The 14905-nt window shown below is 34.6% G+C and overlaps 1 protein-coding gene across 2 annotated transcripts in view; it reads left to right on the top strand.

The window, feature by feature from the left end:
• The first annotated feature begins 441 nt into the window (after positions 1-441).
• LOC110723086 (protein DDB_G0276689-like) overlaps positions 442-14905 on the top strand; it is a 42864-nt gene continuing 28400 nt past the window's right edge. Inside the window, exons 1-11 of one of the 2 annotated variants that reach the window (XM_021902369.1) lie at positions 442-1500; positions 4407-4551; positions 6055-6330; positions 6440-6607; positions 6718-6933; positions 9275-9369; positions 12008-12182; positions 12300-12709; positions 12976-13099; positions 14225-14320; positions 14417-14488. In XM_021902369.1, the coding sequence (XP_021758061.1) occupies positions 629-1500; positions 4407-4551; positions 6055-6330; positions 6440-6607; positions 6718-6933; positions 9275-9369; positions 12008-12182; positions 12300-12709; positions 12976-13099; positions 14225-14320; positions 14417-14488 (2649 nt within the window). In that variant the 5' untranslated portion in view covers positions 442-628. Of the gene's footprint in view, positions 1501-4406; positions 4621-6054; positions 6331-6439; positions 6608-6717; positions 6934-9274; positions 9370-12007; positions 12183-12299; positions 12710-12975; positions 13100-14224; positions 14321-14416; positions 14489-14905 lie in introns of those variants that run through there. The other variant, XM_021902370.1, reaches the window with a different exon arrangement.

The raw sequence follows: 14905 nt of genomic DNA on the forward strand, positions 1-14905 counted from the left end.
TATTAACAATAATAATAATAATAATAATAATAATAATAATCAATAAGTAATAAATAATAATAATAATAATCATCATCAATAAATAATAATAATAATAATAATAATAATTGAAATAATAATACTAATAATAATAATCAATAAATAATAATAATAATCATCAATAAATAATAATAATAATCAATAAATAATAATAATAATAATCAAAATTAATAATAATAATAATATTAATAATAATATGTACATTTGTATATACACATATGTATAGTAATAAATAATCAAAGATCACTAATCCGTAGTTAGAAATCACTAATTAATAAGTTCAGTTCAGCTCAGTTCAGCTGAGTTCATTCAATTGGAACAGGCCCTAAATCCGAGTAGTTTATTCACCGGCTTGGTTCATTTATGCTGTTACTCGTATACCAAGTAAGAAGTGGGAAAACGTGCGAACATTTCACCACAACCCAATCGTTTTACAGTACAGACGGCGATCTCCCGCTTTTACAGACATCCTCACACAACATCAACTAGTGACGCATTCAACTGTCAATCTTCTCTCTCACACTCTCTTTCTCTCTCCTCTTCCTCTTCTTCGCTTCGATCGTCTTCGCTACCTTCAACTCCTTCATCAATGGCGGAAGAAGAGAGAGGACCACCTCTAACAATGGACAAAGACACCAATCTTCTCTCCAAAGTTGCAGCAAATCACCTATTCCTCACTCAATTCGAGGCATTTCGTGCTACAATCCTTAGTCTCCGTCATCGGAACCCTAATCTTGCGCTATCTCTCCTTCAGACGATTGTCGTTAATGGCGGAAGCTTCAAGAATGCTGTTTACTCTACTAATTGTTCGTCACCTGCTCTTCTTACTTGGCTTTCGTCGCTTGAACTTTTTCAATTTGAGAATTGGACTTCTGCTTGGTCGAGTTCGGTATCAGCTGATTCGATTAGGTTTCGTGTTGAGTTCTTGCTGTATGTTCAGATGATTAGTGCTAGGGTTTCGGAGAGAGTTGATAGGGTTGCGGAGGTGGAGGATGAAGCGGAGGAGGTTTTGAAGGAATTGAGAGGTTCTATGCGATTGTTGGATGGATTGATGGAGTTAGGGTTGAGGAGATTGAAGGAGGATTTGATTGTTGATTTGGAAGATGAAGTAAAGGAAGAATTGATTGTTGTTAGGGAGGAGGAATTGATGTGTTTGAGGAGAGTAATTCTCGAAAATGTGGATGTTTTCGTGTCGTTATGTGAGAATATACAGGAACAAGTAGGCGCGGAGTTAGAGAAAGATGATGGCAATGATTTGGCAATTACTGTGAGGAGAGAAGGGAGAGTAGGGACAGTTTCGAGTGAGGAGGATCAAAGAGTGTTGAAATCAATCCAGAAGTATGTACAAATCGCGCTTTTGGATGAAATGAGACAATGTGTAAATAAGGAGGATGTAGATGAGGCTATTTCGCATATTCGATGTTTGCGCTTAGGTTATGGAGTTTCCGAGGAAGAATATCGGTATGTGTAATGGTGCTTAATCCTTTTAATACTGGCATTTTAAGTTATAGAGTATAAATGCAGGTTATTGTTAGATTGATGCTTTATCTTATAATCTTATTGCTGCACAATGGTAGTATAATAGCATATTGCCTATTATGTATTATGTGAACTTTGTATAATTGTAATGTATTCGTTGTTAGATGAAAGTAGTTCATGGGAGGGGGATTAGATGCTAATCACCATTCACCAAGCTATTCAAATATAAGATGTTTGGTGTGATGGCAATTATTGTGAAGCGAAAAGCCCAATTATTGATGCTTTGTCAGGTAACCTGCTCAATTGTCAATGCTCAATTGTCGAAGACAACACTTCAGCAGATTATTTGTGATGTGACTTTGTCCGTGTTTTCTGAAGAGGATTGTATAGCCACTTTGTCTTATACTAAGGGTTTTGATAGGCATTACATTCTTTAGTTGATTTGATGGAAGTCTGTAGGAGAGTTTACGTGAATAAAAGTTACTTTGACCCCCTCTACAAACTTTTATCTTGAATATTTGCTAGGAATTTGAGATATTTTTCCATCAAAATATACTTTTGTGATTGCAATGTAACTTTCTCCTTTGGTTTGGGTAGATTATGTGGTGAGGAATGTGTAAGGTTTATTTATGAATTAGTGGTTTGCAAAGTAGGTGGAGAGCACATTGGAGAGCAAAGCTGCAGTGGTAAGTGATTCAATAAACGAGGCAAAAAGATAATAAAGAGTTTAGAAATCAAGAGAAAAGTTGGAGAGCAATTGAGTTATATAAATAACATGAATACTTTGTGTTTTAGTATTCCTGTAATGTATTTGGGGAAAAAGATGGAAAATTATTTCAAACTTGGACTTTTGGCCTTCATGGGTGCAATGGCCGACATGAAATTTGCCATAAACTGTAGGTTATCTCAGAAGTAAGGGTTGAAACTATATTATGTGGAAGAATTATTACTTTTTGGCCTGACTAGTGATTATAAGATACATAGTATTTATTCCCTATATAGTTCTTCCTCCAAATTTATCTCATGCCTAATTTAATGTTTACTCCATTTTATAACTTTTCTTAAACCGGCTCATCTAACACATTTACTTCTAGAAATTCTATGGAATTCTCGCGGTGTTCTTTAATAATCGATACACATTCTTCTGTTGGCACTAAGAAGTAAGAACTACGAATAATAAAAAGTAGATGGAGGTTCACTTGTATTGATAAGGTGATATTACCTCCCCTTCCCCAATGCTTGAGTTATAAGTCAATTTGTACTAGGATACTTGCAATTCTGACGGACAATTTCAATCATTGATATGTATTAATATTTACCTTCTCTTTTCCTTGCAGTTGTTTTTTTATTTTAGTTTCTGCTGTTTATTGCTTCAACCTTGTCATATTAGGTTGAGGATGGGGAAAAGGTGTGATCTTGGGGTGGGGGAGTGATGGCAGTTACGGAAACTATTGAAGGGTATGAAACGATGTTTGTCAGAAAAATGCTTCTATCTTTCTATGTCAATTGGTTGTTGTCAGGCTACATTGTGCATACTTTGTATGAGTCATCTCTATTTTGCATCAAGTTTTCTTTGGGAGTTTTTGCTAAATTTCCCTATTTTGGCCTATCTTTTATATCTATTGAATAAGTTTTGTTTGGTTGATACATCTAAGTTGATCACTTGGCGTTCCTTTTTTTTATTTTTTTTATAATTTAAAATTATTATTATTGTTATTATTTATTTATTTATTTATTTTCTAAAATTTTTATTTATGGTATCAAATCATTGCAGTCAAGTCTCCTGCATATTCCTGTCAAAAAAAAAAAGAAAAAAAAGAAAAAGTTTCCTGCATAATAATTTTAGATGGGCACTGAATTATCTTCTTGTTGCCTCATTCTCTTCAATGTTGATTGTTTGGCCAATATTTTGAACCTTTATATGCATATACAGTTGGTCTTGTGGCAATCCTATTATTCTTACCTGGATGGAACTTTTGCCGGTGAAGTTCTCATGTAGAATTTCTCCACGTTATCCCTTTTGCTTTGATTCAAGAATTGGCCTCTTCATCATTCTCTCCATACTTTGGAAATTGGTCTAAGATATCTAATTTTCCTTATGAGCAAAATTTAAAGATGCATTATGTTTTGTTTTCTTCAATGTTTTTATGTGGTTAGAGTTTTATGGAATCTGTCTTGCTGCTAGTTTTAAATCTCTTAACTGGTTGGGTTAGAATTGTTAATTAGCCTAGCTTGTTCATGAAGTTTTTCGAGTTCGGTTAGATATGTTCATGAGCTGGACACCTGGACACAACATAGCTCGGCTCTAGAAGAAGCTCATGAACAGACTTGGTTATTTTTTTTTATCCTATATAATGTAACATCTAACTTAAATTAATAGACAAGAGTAATATATTAGACAATACTGGTGAAAAGCTTAAACAAAATTAATAGACAGACATAGTTGTAACATTGAATAAGTTCTAATTTCCAAATGAATTTGACTTTTATGGTAATTTGAACTTGAAAGTTAAAACTCGATAAAGCTTGTGACTCGGCTTGAGTTTGAGCGGAAGTCTATCTCGGTCTCGGCTCGCTTGACGGCTATACACCTGTGTTTATTTGATCTGCCCGTAGTAGCAGGGTCCATATTGTTTTGTTTTCTTAATCCCATAAATGTTGTGCTTATTGATATTACAAATGAGGCTTGTTTGCATATTTTAAGTTGATGACTTGTATGACTGTAAGTTGTAATATTGACTAGTCATGTCACACTTTCCTCTTCTTTGGCATTATAATCCACTGTTAGAAGTTTAATGATTAGTATATTCCTCTTATTAGCGTATTAACCTTTTTTCATAGCTGTTAAAAGAAAACCATTTTTTTTTTAATTTTAATGTCTCTGTTAGGTTGGTATTTCAAGATTTGCTCCAAAAGGTTTTATCAGGAAAAGAGGGATCAGGAGATGTTTCCCGCACATCATGGGATAGGTTGCTGTACATATATCGAGAAGCTCTGTCAACCAACTGCACTCATCTTGTTCAAATGCTCCAGGTTAAAATTTTTGTCTTCCGATTATGGAAAGAGAAAGGTCCAATTGAATGCTTTTCTTTCTTTGTCTAGGTGATTATTTGTACCTTGTAGCTCCCTTAATCATCCTTCACTGTAAAATACTTCTTGTTTGAAGATGGCATAAGAAACTTAAGATTTTTAACTCCCATTTATGTGAATGGTGCTTGCTGACTCATGTGTCTTTGGTATAGCTTCATTTGTTCTGAAAAACTTACATGTATGAATGCCCTTGTTACTGTGATTTTGATTGTAACACAAATAGTCTCACTCTTCTAGGAGGCTTCCTAGGAGTAGACTTGCAGAGTTGCAGCTGTAGGGCCTTATCTCCATTGAATTTTTGCATGTTGGCTTTACCTTGCTTCTTTTTCCCCTTGTTTACTTTGAAATCATATCACTATATCATTTTCATGATGGAATAATTGAAGGTTAGTATATGGATAGATTTGTCTTTTTGCCTGAAGTTGACTCGTGTTTAGTAGTTTTACAGGTGAAGTAGTGACTGATAGTGTTGCAGATGTTATAAATGTAGAACTTTTGATCTTTCTATTTGTTTATTGATACTGTGAGGAATATTGGAATAGCTGGTAAATGGTAGACTCCAGGTTTTATTTGAAATTACAGGGGATGATTGACAATTCAAATTGTATGAGTGATAAAATTAAGTTTTAGGTAATGTTAGGATCGCAGCAGTGGCGGGTTCAGGAATTTGACTTGTACCTAAAATAGCTTTGAACAAAGTTTAAGATGATAAAGTAATGCAACTCGATATGGCTACCTATTGCTCCCAAAATAAATGGTACGATATCTAAAGATGCCTAAAGATTTTAATCATTACCCTTCCTTCACCGTATGGATGTTGTATCTAGCATCTACTGCCAATGCTGGTTTAGATATTCCTTTTCCTGTTTACTGAGCTATAGTATTAAATCTATTCTCTTTACTTGCAATGTATTTTTAGACTTGTCAATGCCTAACTTCAACCATTATTATCTTTAAATATTAATAAATATAATAATAAATATAAAAATGAGATACGAAAGTATATGTTAAGATACATCTAATAAGATCACATTATTGTTTTTTTCGTTGAGTATAATCACCACATATTGTCAAAGTAGACAGTAGTATGTGTTGATAATGTTAAAGAGGTGGAAGTATAATTTTGGGAGTTTGTTCTTGCATATCTTTAAAATCTACCTATCTCAATTATACACCTGTATACTCTGTGATGTCAAATTGTTGTTTATCACAGTGTGGACTGTCCTCTACATCCTGTTTATTTTCTGAGGTTGCCACTAGTCAAATTTTGAATTATGTTTTTCATTGTTACCTTTGATTTCAAGAGCTTTTCAGTCTCGACAGCAACACTTCAATGACTTTTTAGACGCTTATCTTTTGAAAAGTAGGTTTATGTTGTCAGGAATTGTTTGTATAATGCTTCTAGAACTCTAAGCAGTATTATTATTATTATTGTTATTCATCCAGGCTGTTCAAGACCATCTTTTGCTAGAAGAGATAAATATGCTGAGGGCTTCTGACAATCAGATTCTGCCCCCATTAATGCAACTTCAAAATCGTATGCAAAAGAAGAAACTTGAGAACATCAACGATGACAGATCTTTATCTTCTGACTTGGATATTACAGTTTGTATGCGAGACTTATACCATTATGCCCGTGTTGCTGGATTGCATGTTTTGGAGTGTGTTATGGAAACGGCTCTTTCTGCTGTCAAGAATGAGCAGCTGGAAGAAGCAAGCTATGTAAGCCTTTTCTGTCTCACATATGTTCTTGATGAAAGCTTATTATGCTTTGCTATATGTGTCTTTATTATATGTTTAATCCAGACTAAGCTGCCCGCATGCTTTACAGGTCGTGTCATTGTTTCCACGGCTTCAATCCCTAGTTAGTGTCTTGGGGTGGGATTTATTGTCCAGCAGAACTGCTGCTCGGAGAAAATTAATGCAGCTACTTTGGACAGGCCAGCCAAAAATTCGTCAGCTTAATGATTCCTCTCTTTATGAAAATGATTCAGATGAGGTACTACTTTCTACCTCTAGATTTACTCATTCAACAAATTTCTGCATCCTTAGGCTTGTGTTTATAACTTGTGTTAATTTTTTTCTGAAGTATTTTCCCATTTCTTACAGAAATCGTGCATTGAGTTTCTTTGTGATTCCTTGTGTTATCGGCTTGACGTTGCTTCTTTTGTTGCTTGTGTCAATTCGGGTCAACCATGGGATATTAGATCCTCCTTATTTTTGTCTGGTAATGGGCAAGTAGATTTCCAAGAAGGGAATGCTCATTTGGATCCTTTTGTGGAGAACTTGGTTTTGGAAAGGCTATCTTCCCAGAGTCCTTTACGGGTAAGATTTTATGTTTATATGCTGTTTAATGTTGGGAATCCTTGTATTATGCTGATGGCTTTATATGTTATTTGCTTTTGTTGAAGTTCAAAAGCCCAAATTTTATTTTTATTTAATTTGAGTATAAGATTAGAAATTTTAGTGACAAGAATGAAGCACATGAAAAATTACAGAGTAGTTGAGAAGAGTTCGGAAACCAACCCCATATAGGTGTTCAAACAATGAACGATACAGAATTAATCTAGAAAAAAAATATTGACAATAGTGACAGAATAGTTTTATAATGTGTTTGGTTTGCAATCATGGAAGGAAAGGAAGAGGAGGGGAAAAAAAGGAAAAGAGAGGGAGGGGAGGTTTGGGAAGAAATGACCTTCATCAGAAAGAGATTGAGTAAGAGGACCTACATGACATAGAATATGAAGAGTGTGTCAGTGTGAGAGACAGAGAATAAGCTGAGGGTTCCGCATCACATGGGTTTAGTAAAAATTTATGTTTAAAGTAATATAAAGATTTAATGTGGACATTTTGAAAAGGAATATAAAAAACTATTAGGGGAGGTTTGGGAAGAGATGAGCTTCACCTGAAAGAGATATGAAAAGAGTGTGAGAGACAGAGAATAAGTTGAGGGTTCCGCATCACATGGGTTGAGTAAAAATTTGTGTTTAAAGTAACATAAGGATTTTATATGGACATTTTAAAAAGGAATATAAAAAATTATTAGGGATAGAGGGAATATTATTCGTCAATTCTTAACAATAAGACAAACATTTGTACATTTGGTCTCATAGTTGAGTCATCCCAACTTTCATATTCCACTTTTAAGCCACCTCAACATCGGTAAGCCTCCTTAGAGTTACCCCCACATTCATAGGTTTTTACATCTTGAGATTTTGATCTCGATCTCCTACACAAAATTTGAGCCATGCTCCCAAGTCCCATCATCCGTGCCTAGTCTCTCTAGGATTAAAAAGAACAATATCTTTAGGATATAATTTAAGAGAAACCAATTTGACGAAGAGAAGTTTTTTCCTAGCCATACAAAATTTATCTCTAAAAGCAACTCGTAAGATAGGAATAAATCTAACAAATTAAAATCTCATAAATGCCATATAAATAAAACAAATTCTTATGATCAAATTGAAGGAATTCTTGTTGCCACTTTTATGCCACCTTGCATAACAAGAACTAAGTTCCAACAAAAAAATTCAACCAATCTACACCATGTCAATGACCAACGTATTATATTTATCTTGGACCATTGGAGACCTATCCAGAGCCATATAATAATTATTGGGTTCCACTCTAACAATAAGTTCACCAGAATCAAGGAACACAGATGAATAGGACTTCAATATCATAACACATAAGAAATAAACGCATTAGGTAAGGCATTACGAGTGTGAGGCCGAAGAGAAGCTGAATATATCTTAGATCACTAATACATAAATAAAAATGGTCCTATATTTTATAAATTGCCAATAAGTCACTGTGTGCATCCATTTTACTCTATTACTCTTAGTAAAGAATCTAGCTAGAATTGGTCTTCCACATGGGTGCATGGGGGGTGTATTGTGAGATTGATGTCTTTTTACTCTGTTTGTGGCTTTGTGCCATATAGTTCCTGTTTTCCTTTTTGGGTGTCTCAAAATGTTGTTCTTGTTCTCCCCCCCCCCTTTAGACACTATGAAATGTTAAAGTACCCACATTTTTTTGTCTATATTCAATGCACTACCCAAAATACCCTCACATTTCTTCTTATTATTTGTGCCCCCACTTGTTTTCATGTACTTTTCTCTTTTCCATGTACTTATTATATGTGCCCCACTCACATTTCTTGTACTTTTCTTTCTTTTTCATGTCTTCGTTTACTCTCTCCTCCCATTTCTTAATTCCCCCGAATTAACAAACGGTAACTATATCATGAAAGGAGTATGAGGTATAGGATGACTATATAAGCAGTGACGTTGAGTGGATATGGGGTTACTGGTTATAAATAAGTTCTTTGGGGAGGTTTGTTGTTGTTGTGGCTTTCTTTCCTGTCTAAGATTTGCTCTTGGGAATATTGCTTTCAAATTGAATTTCATTTTGACATTAGGTTTTATTAGCTCCATCTGGCTGATTTTTTGTATTATTGCATGGATAATTGCAAATCCATATACATATCCTGTTTGGACTAATGTTTTGTGATTGTTGTTGTAGAATTTACATAAACTGATCAACATCATGTGAAGTACTCCGTTATTATCTACCACTATAATGCATTGATATTTATTGTGATCCCCCCCTCCTTTAAAATTCCTTGCTTACCATGACTTGTTTTTAACTTGACCATTTTCTGCAGGTATTATTTGATGTTGTTCCAACCATTAAATTTGAGGATGCTATTAAATTGATTAGCATGCAGCCAACAGACTCTACTGCAGCAGAATGGAAAAGGTGTAGCACCTTTCTTTGTGGCTGTATTTAACATTTAAAAGTACAAGTTCAATGCCCTGGTCCCAAAAGAAAATGAGATGATTTTTTTTAAGAGGATAAAATAACAGTGTCCTTTGGACATGCGTGTTAATTTTGCTGAATTCGGTGCGTTGGCTGTAGTGTTATGACTATATATCTCATAATGAGGCTACTGGAGTTATGATGTTCTTGGATCTATGGGGTTTTTTGCTTCTGAATGGTCTGCATTGTTTGGTACTTTTCTGTGTGGTCAGTATGCCCACTCTTGTAACTAAGGACACCTTGTCTTACAGTTGTTGTGACTTGTAGTTCTCCTTATCTCAATAATAAAACACAATCATATTAGTAGAACACCAATGGCCATTTGATACATGGTATTAATGGCGGTAATGTTAATAAATCTATTTGTTTTTCTGCAAATAACATCTCATGTTCAAGGCCTCAAGCTCCTCATTTAGTAACCTCCCTGTCTTCTTGTTAGTATCTTATCTATATAGTCTCAAACAATTTATATCCCACTTTTTTTTGCCTCTTAATTTCAATTTGTTCATTGATCTAACTTTATGGGTTTAGGATTCTATTTAAAGACTTTAGTACATACTTCAGATCAAAATCAGTCATAATCAGAAATTTGATGATTGTTTAGTTGGATTCAGCGGTTTTGATTTCAGTCCCCTTTGTACCAGGCAAATAACCTTATTGTTAAGTTGTTTGGAGGCTAGTAAAAAAAGAGGCGTATTTTAAGAATGCAGTCAACCTTAAATATAGTTAGGTGAGGTTGGTTTTGGATCCAGATTCCTAACTCTCATGGAGTTGGCGGACGAGAGTCTAGCTTTGCAGAGTTTGTTATTAAGTCCTTATTTGGCTTAGTTAAGAGCAATATTATTGCATGCTATTTTGTGCAGGCATAAAATCTGAAAGGTTCAGTTCTCAGACCTATCCAGAAAATCCTTGCTCTGGGAGGCTGATGTTGTCTATACTCTATAGACTGTAGGTGAGGTGATTGTATGGAACAAAGGAATTGTTACTAAAACATTGGGTGTTACCGTCTTACTTTTTACTAGACTTCATAATGGTTGTAAGAAAATGATTTGGCTAAGAGTTTTAGACTTTTAAGTAAATTTTTTCTGTAGAAGAATCAGTCTTATGGCTGGAGATACCTTTTCTGTTGAGATTTTTATTTCCCCTTTACTAATCTAAAAAGGATTATATTAACATCACGGAAGGCGAAGAGGTTAAGCTCTGCTTTAAACTTATGTTATAAATAAAAACGTTAAGAGTAACTCCATTTCTTTGAACCTCCCCAACCAAGTAGCTTTTGAAAATCTCTTTGCCTATAGTCCAAAACAACACTAAATAAGTTTTTGAAGGAATGCTTGTGTCAATTTCCTTGCAAATCATAATTGGAAGGTGAAGGCTCCTCGTAAAGCATGTTGTGTTGCATGTGCAGCCATTAAGGATCTATTTTGACAGAGAGTGTACGTAATCAAGGAATTTAACTCTCAATAGTTGTTTATGTTTGTAGAGGAGAAAGTGTCTCTTGGATCTATTTGGACATTGAATGTACTTTAGAGAAGGAAGTTTACTCTTTTTGGCTGTTTAGATTAGGAAGGTCTCTTGATCAATTATTACTATTATTATAATTTTTTTGCTTTCAATATGTTTACATGAAATTTTTTTGTGTGAACAATTGAACCTATTTGAACAAACCAGAACTTTTATGAACTTCTTTTAGCTGTGAACCTGAACCTGGGTAAGCCCATATATTACTTGTTGGAACTTATTTTTCCCGGCATGTATAGTTTAAGGTGAAGAGAACGACACCTTTCTAACTGTCCTGAGGTTTTAGCTCTGTGGGAGGAATTGGGTTTAACTTTGCTCTAGCAAAGTAGCTCTGGTGTCCTGGAGAAGTGGGGTGATTAAAGGTTGGAATGTTTTTTTTAGTATGGACTATGCAATGTTCTAGGTTGGCAATCTAGTGGATATGTAAACAAAAGAAACCAACACATTTTAAGTAGAGATGGCAAAAGCTGACTTGACAACACAACAAGAACTGGAAACAAAGTGTTTAATGTTTGGAGTGAAGCTTTGCCCTTAATTAATTCTCTGTGTTGCTGTCATTTTGGTTTTCAAAAATTATTATTTGCTGTCATTTTGGTTTTCAAAAATCATTATTAAAAACTAACATAGTTTGATAAACACTGTCCCCTTCCCTCCTCCACAACCAACAGCTTAAAAGTAGGCTGTTGACATAATCATATGAAATTACTGAGGGAAATGGTTGGTGGATAATTCTCCCCCACTACCCTTCCTATTTATTGGTCTGTTTGCCTATATGATTATGCGTTCTTTAATACATAAACCTAGTACCTGATAATAGAGATAATACTGAATAACAGAAGATTTCCTTATGGGTATAACTCTTATTTAAATGAAGTAAAAAAGTTGCAGGTGGCCTTTTCTAATTCCCTTTTCCTTTCAGAATTCTGATCTGTTCAATTTGTAATGTGGGTAGAATATGCTGTTAAAAATAAGCTTAATTCTTTTGCTTTGAGTGACGTGTAGATTTATTGACCTTCAAGTCACAAAAATTGAAAATGTGGCTTACTTTTGTTGGTAGGATGCATGATGGTGAACTGATTCACATGCGCTATGCGCTTGACTATGCCGTCATGGCACTGGGGGCTATGGAAAAGAGTGTTTCTGATGATCAAATTTGCTATCCTCAGTTGTCATTAAGATTTTTGAAAGAACTTAGGCATCATCTTGAGGCTGTCAATAGTGTGGCACGCAAGGTACTTTGTTCCTGGAATCCTAACTTCATGATGCGTTGTTGTGATCCTTTTTACATCTATTATTTATCAATTATTAATTTTTTTAACGGTCCTCTGCAACTAACTCCAATGATGCAGATATTCATGGTGAACATTATTATTTCACTCCTACATGTTGACAGCATCTCAGTTGATTTTGAACATTGTGGCTTAGCAGGGAGCAACTATGAGCTATCTCGTGCTGGCCAGCAGCAGGATGATGATGTCAATTTTGATGAAATGGGAAACCACATGGCTGTTTCTATTGTTGAATTTCTACTTGATACTTTGCGTCAAAATTTACCAACAGAGCTGACGTTGGAGGTTACCAACTCTAGTGGTGAAAGGGAAGCCTTAGAGTGGAGAATATTGAATGCTAGAAAATTCATTGAGGATTGGCAATGGCGCTTGTCAGTTTTACAGCAACTTTTGCCTCTACGTGAGCTAAAATGGAGATGGAAGGAGGCATTGACTATACTCCGTGCAGCGCCATCAAAGTTGCTCAACCTGTAAGCTTCCTGAATACTTCAATTGATATTGGGTCTTTAAACAGTTGTTCCACATGATATTTTGAAATGTGTGATCTATTTTAGGTGCTCTTTGGAATTGTACTTGTAGACTTTGTTCATTACTTGAATGGCTTTATAAAGCCTGATATTTGCCAATTTTTCTAGATGTGCTCCTTTCTCCGATCCTGTTTAATACCATTCTTCGTTTCTGAGTATCTGTTGCTTTCTTCTTCAATTTTTTTTTATAAGTTTTCCTTTTCTTACAGGTGCATGCAAAAGGCAAAGTATGACATAGGGGAGGAAGCGGTGCATAGATTTTCCTTGTCATATGAAGATAGAGCTACACTTGCACTAGCTGAATGGGTGGACGACACTTTCAAAAGAGCGTCTGTAAGCATCTTAAAGATAATAGCTCTTTTATTTTCAATGACACAGTTGGCTTTGCCACTATTGCTTTTACATGTATGGTCGACATGACCGTGTGTTGCTTCTACTCTTTGTTGAGGTAGACTTGTCTGACCTGTTAATTTATAGAAAATGCATGTTCCTGAATTATAAAGCTAGTAGGGTTCATTTCAGATTTCCTGTATTATAGGAGCTGTTACTTCATTTTTTCTTCGTAACACCTTTTTCCTTATATAAAAAAAGATGGATTCCTGCTGATACTGTTCTGTGATAATATGTGTTAATTCTTGAAGTTTTTGATTACTACTTCTGGTACCCTGCAAAATTGTATGTATGTAGATATCTGATGAATTGGCATTGTTATTCTGTAGAGAAGATGGTAAAGATTTTGTTTGAATTGTGAAACGGTACCTCATCTGTTTTATAGTTTTCTGCAACTTCTACTTCTATCCATCTACTGTAGGACCAAATGTCAAGAATGAAACCCAAATAGTGGGGCAAGATAGGGTAAGATATCCCCATAAATGGAACTAGATCAACTTACTACACCAATGCAATGTTTCTTGTCTTTTAATTACCAATGAACTTTATGAGTCAGTTATGAAAACCTGTGGCGAGTCCTTAATATGTTTGTATAATCTTAAAGAGCACTTCTAACCTCATATGGAGTGAGATGAGAGGCAAAAAAATCTATGGACAATTGGCTCTGTTATTGCTAATGATTTTTATGGTTGTAGTTAGGAATTATGCATACACTGGTCTTTGTCAAAAAATCAAAAGTTGGATTTGATTTTTAGACAAAAAAAATGCAGATTTTATGCTTTATTTGGGATTCAAAAAAATCTCTGTAGCAGATGATATGCCTCTACAATTTTTGTCTGAATTTTTTAATTTTAGTTTATCAGTTGTGTGGTTTCTTGTTGTTTCGGTGCCATTAAAAAAGTGATATATTGTTGTGGCTTTTATTTAGGCATAAATATTTCTCTTTTATGGAGTCAGTACTTTCTATGCTTGCATTGTTTTCCCCTGGATAATCCTCTTTCCTATCTGTTTCTCTTTGAATCCAGTGTCTTTATTTATTTTTTCTTTTGTGGAAAAATTGAATGGTAGGTCGAGGATGTTGTTTCTCGTGCTACCGATGAAACAGTGACATTGCAAGAAATTGATTTTTCCTCGTTGCGATCTCAAATTGGTCCTATTGCTGCTGTGAGTATAAAAAATGGTCTTCTATATTTTTAAGCTGTATATTTTCATTTACATGTTCTTAAGTTAATTTTTACTGATTAAATATTCTGTTTGCAGATTCTTCTCTGTATAGATGTTGCTGCTGCTTCTGCTAAGTCTAAAGACATGTCTGAGCGACTTCTGGATCAGGTATTTTAGTTTAATATAGGTTATAAGTATCAAATTAGAGAATTCTTATGCTGAGTAAGGCATCTTGCTCATTTAATTATCAGGTTTGATTGCTACTCACTTTGTATTTGAACAAGTGTACCACTTTGACTTTTGCACTATTCACATACTTTCACTTGAATTTTACTAAATTATAAAAACCAAATGTGATTGTGTAAAATTTTAGTAGATCTATCATAAACTTACAATGTATGTCCTCATAATGTCAAATTTTTATGAGTAAAACTAGTCAAAGTTTGAATGCGATCAATTCTAACAACATCCCATATGACCTTTTTTTCCTTACTATAAATCATCAAAGCTAGTCAAAGTGGGGTATATGAATAGTGTAAAAGCCAAAGTGTTGCATTTAAACGAAAACGGAGGAAGTATAAGGTA

Source organism: Chenopodium quinoa, unplaced genomic scaffold (assembly GCF_001683475.1).
Source record: "Chenopodium quinoa cultivar QQ74 unplaced genomic scaffold, ASM168347v1, whole genome shotgun sequence".
Classification (NCBI taxonomy): domain Eukaryota; kingdom Viridiplantae; phylum Streptophyta; class Magnoliopsida; order Caryophyllales; family Amaranthaceae; genus Chenopodium; species Chenopodium quinoa.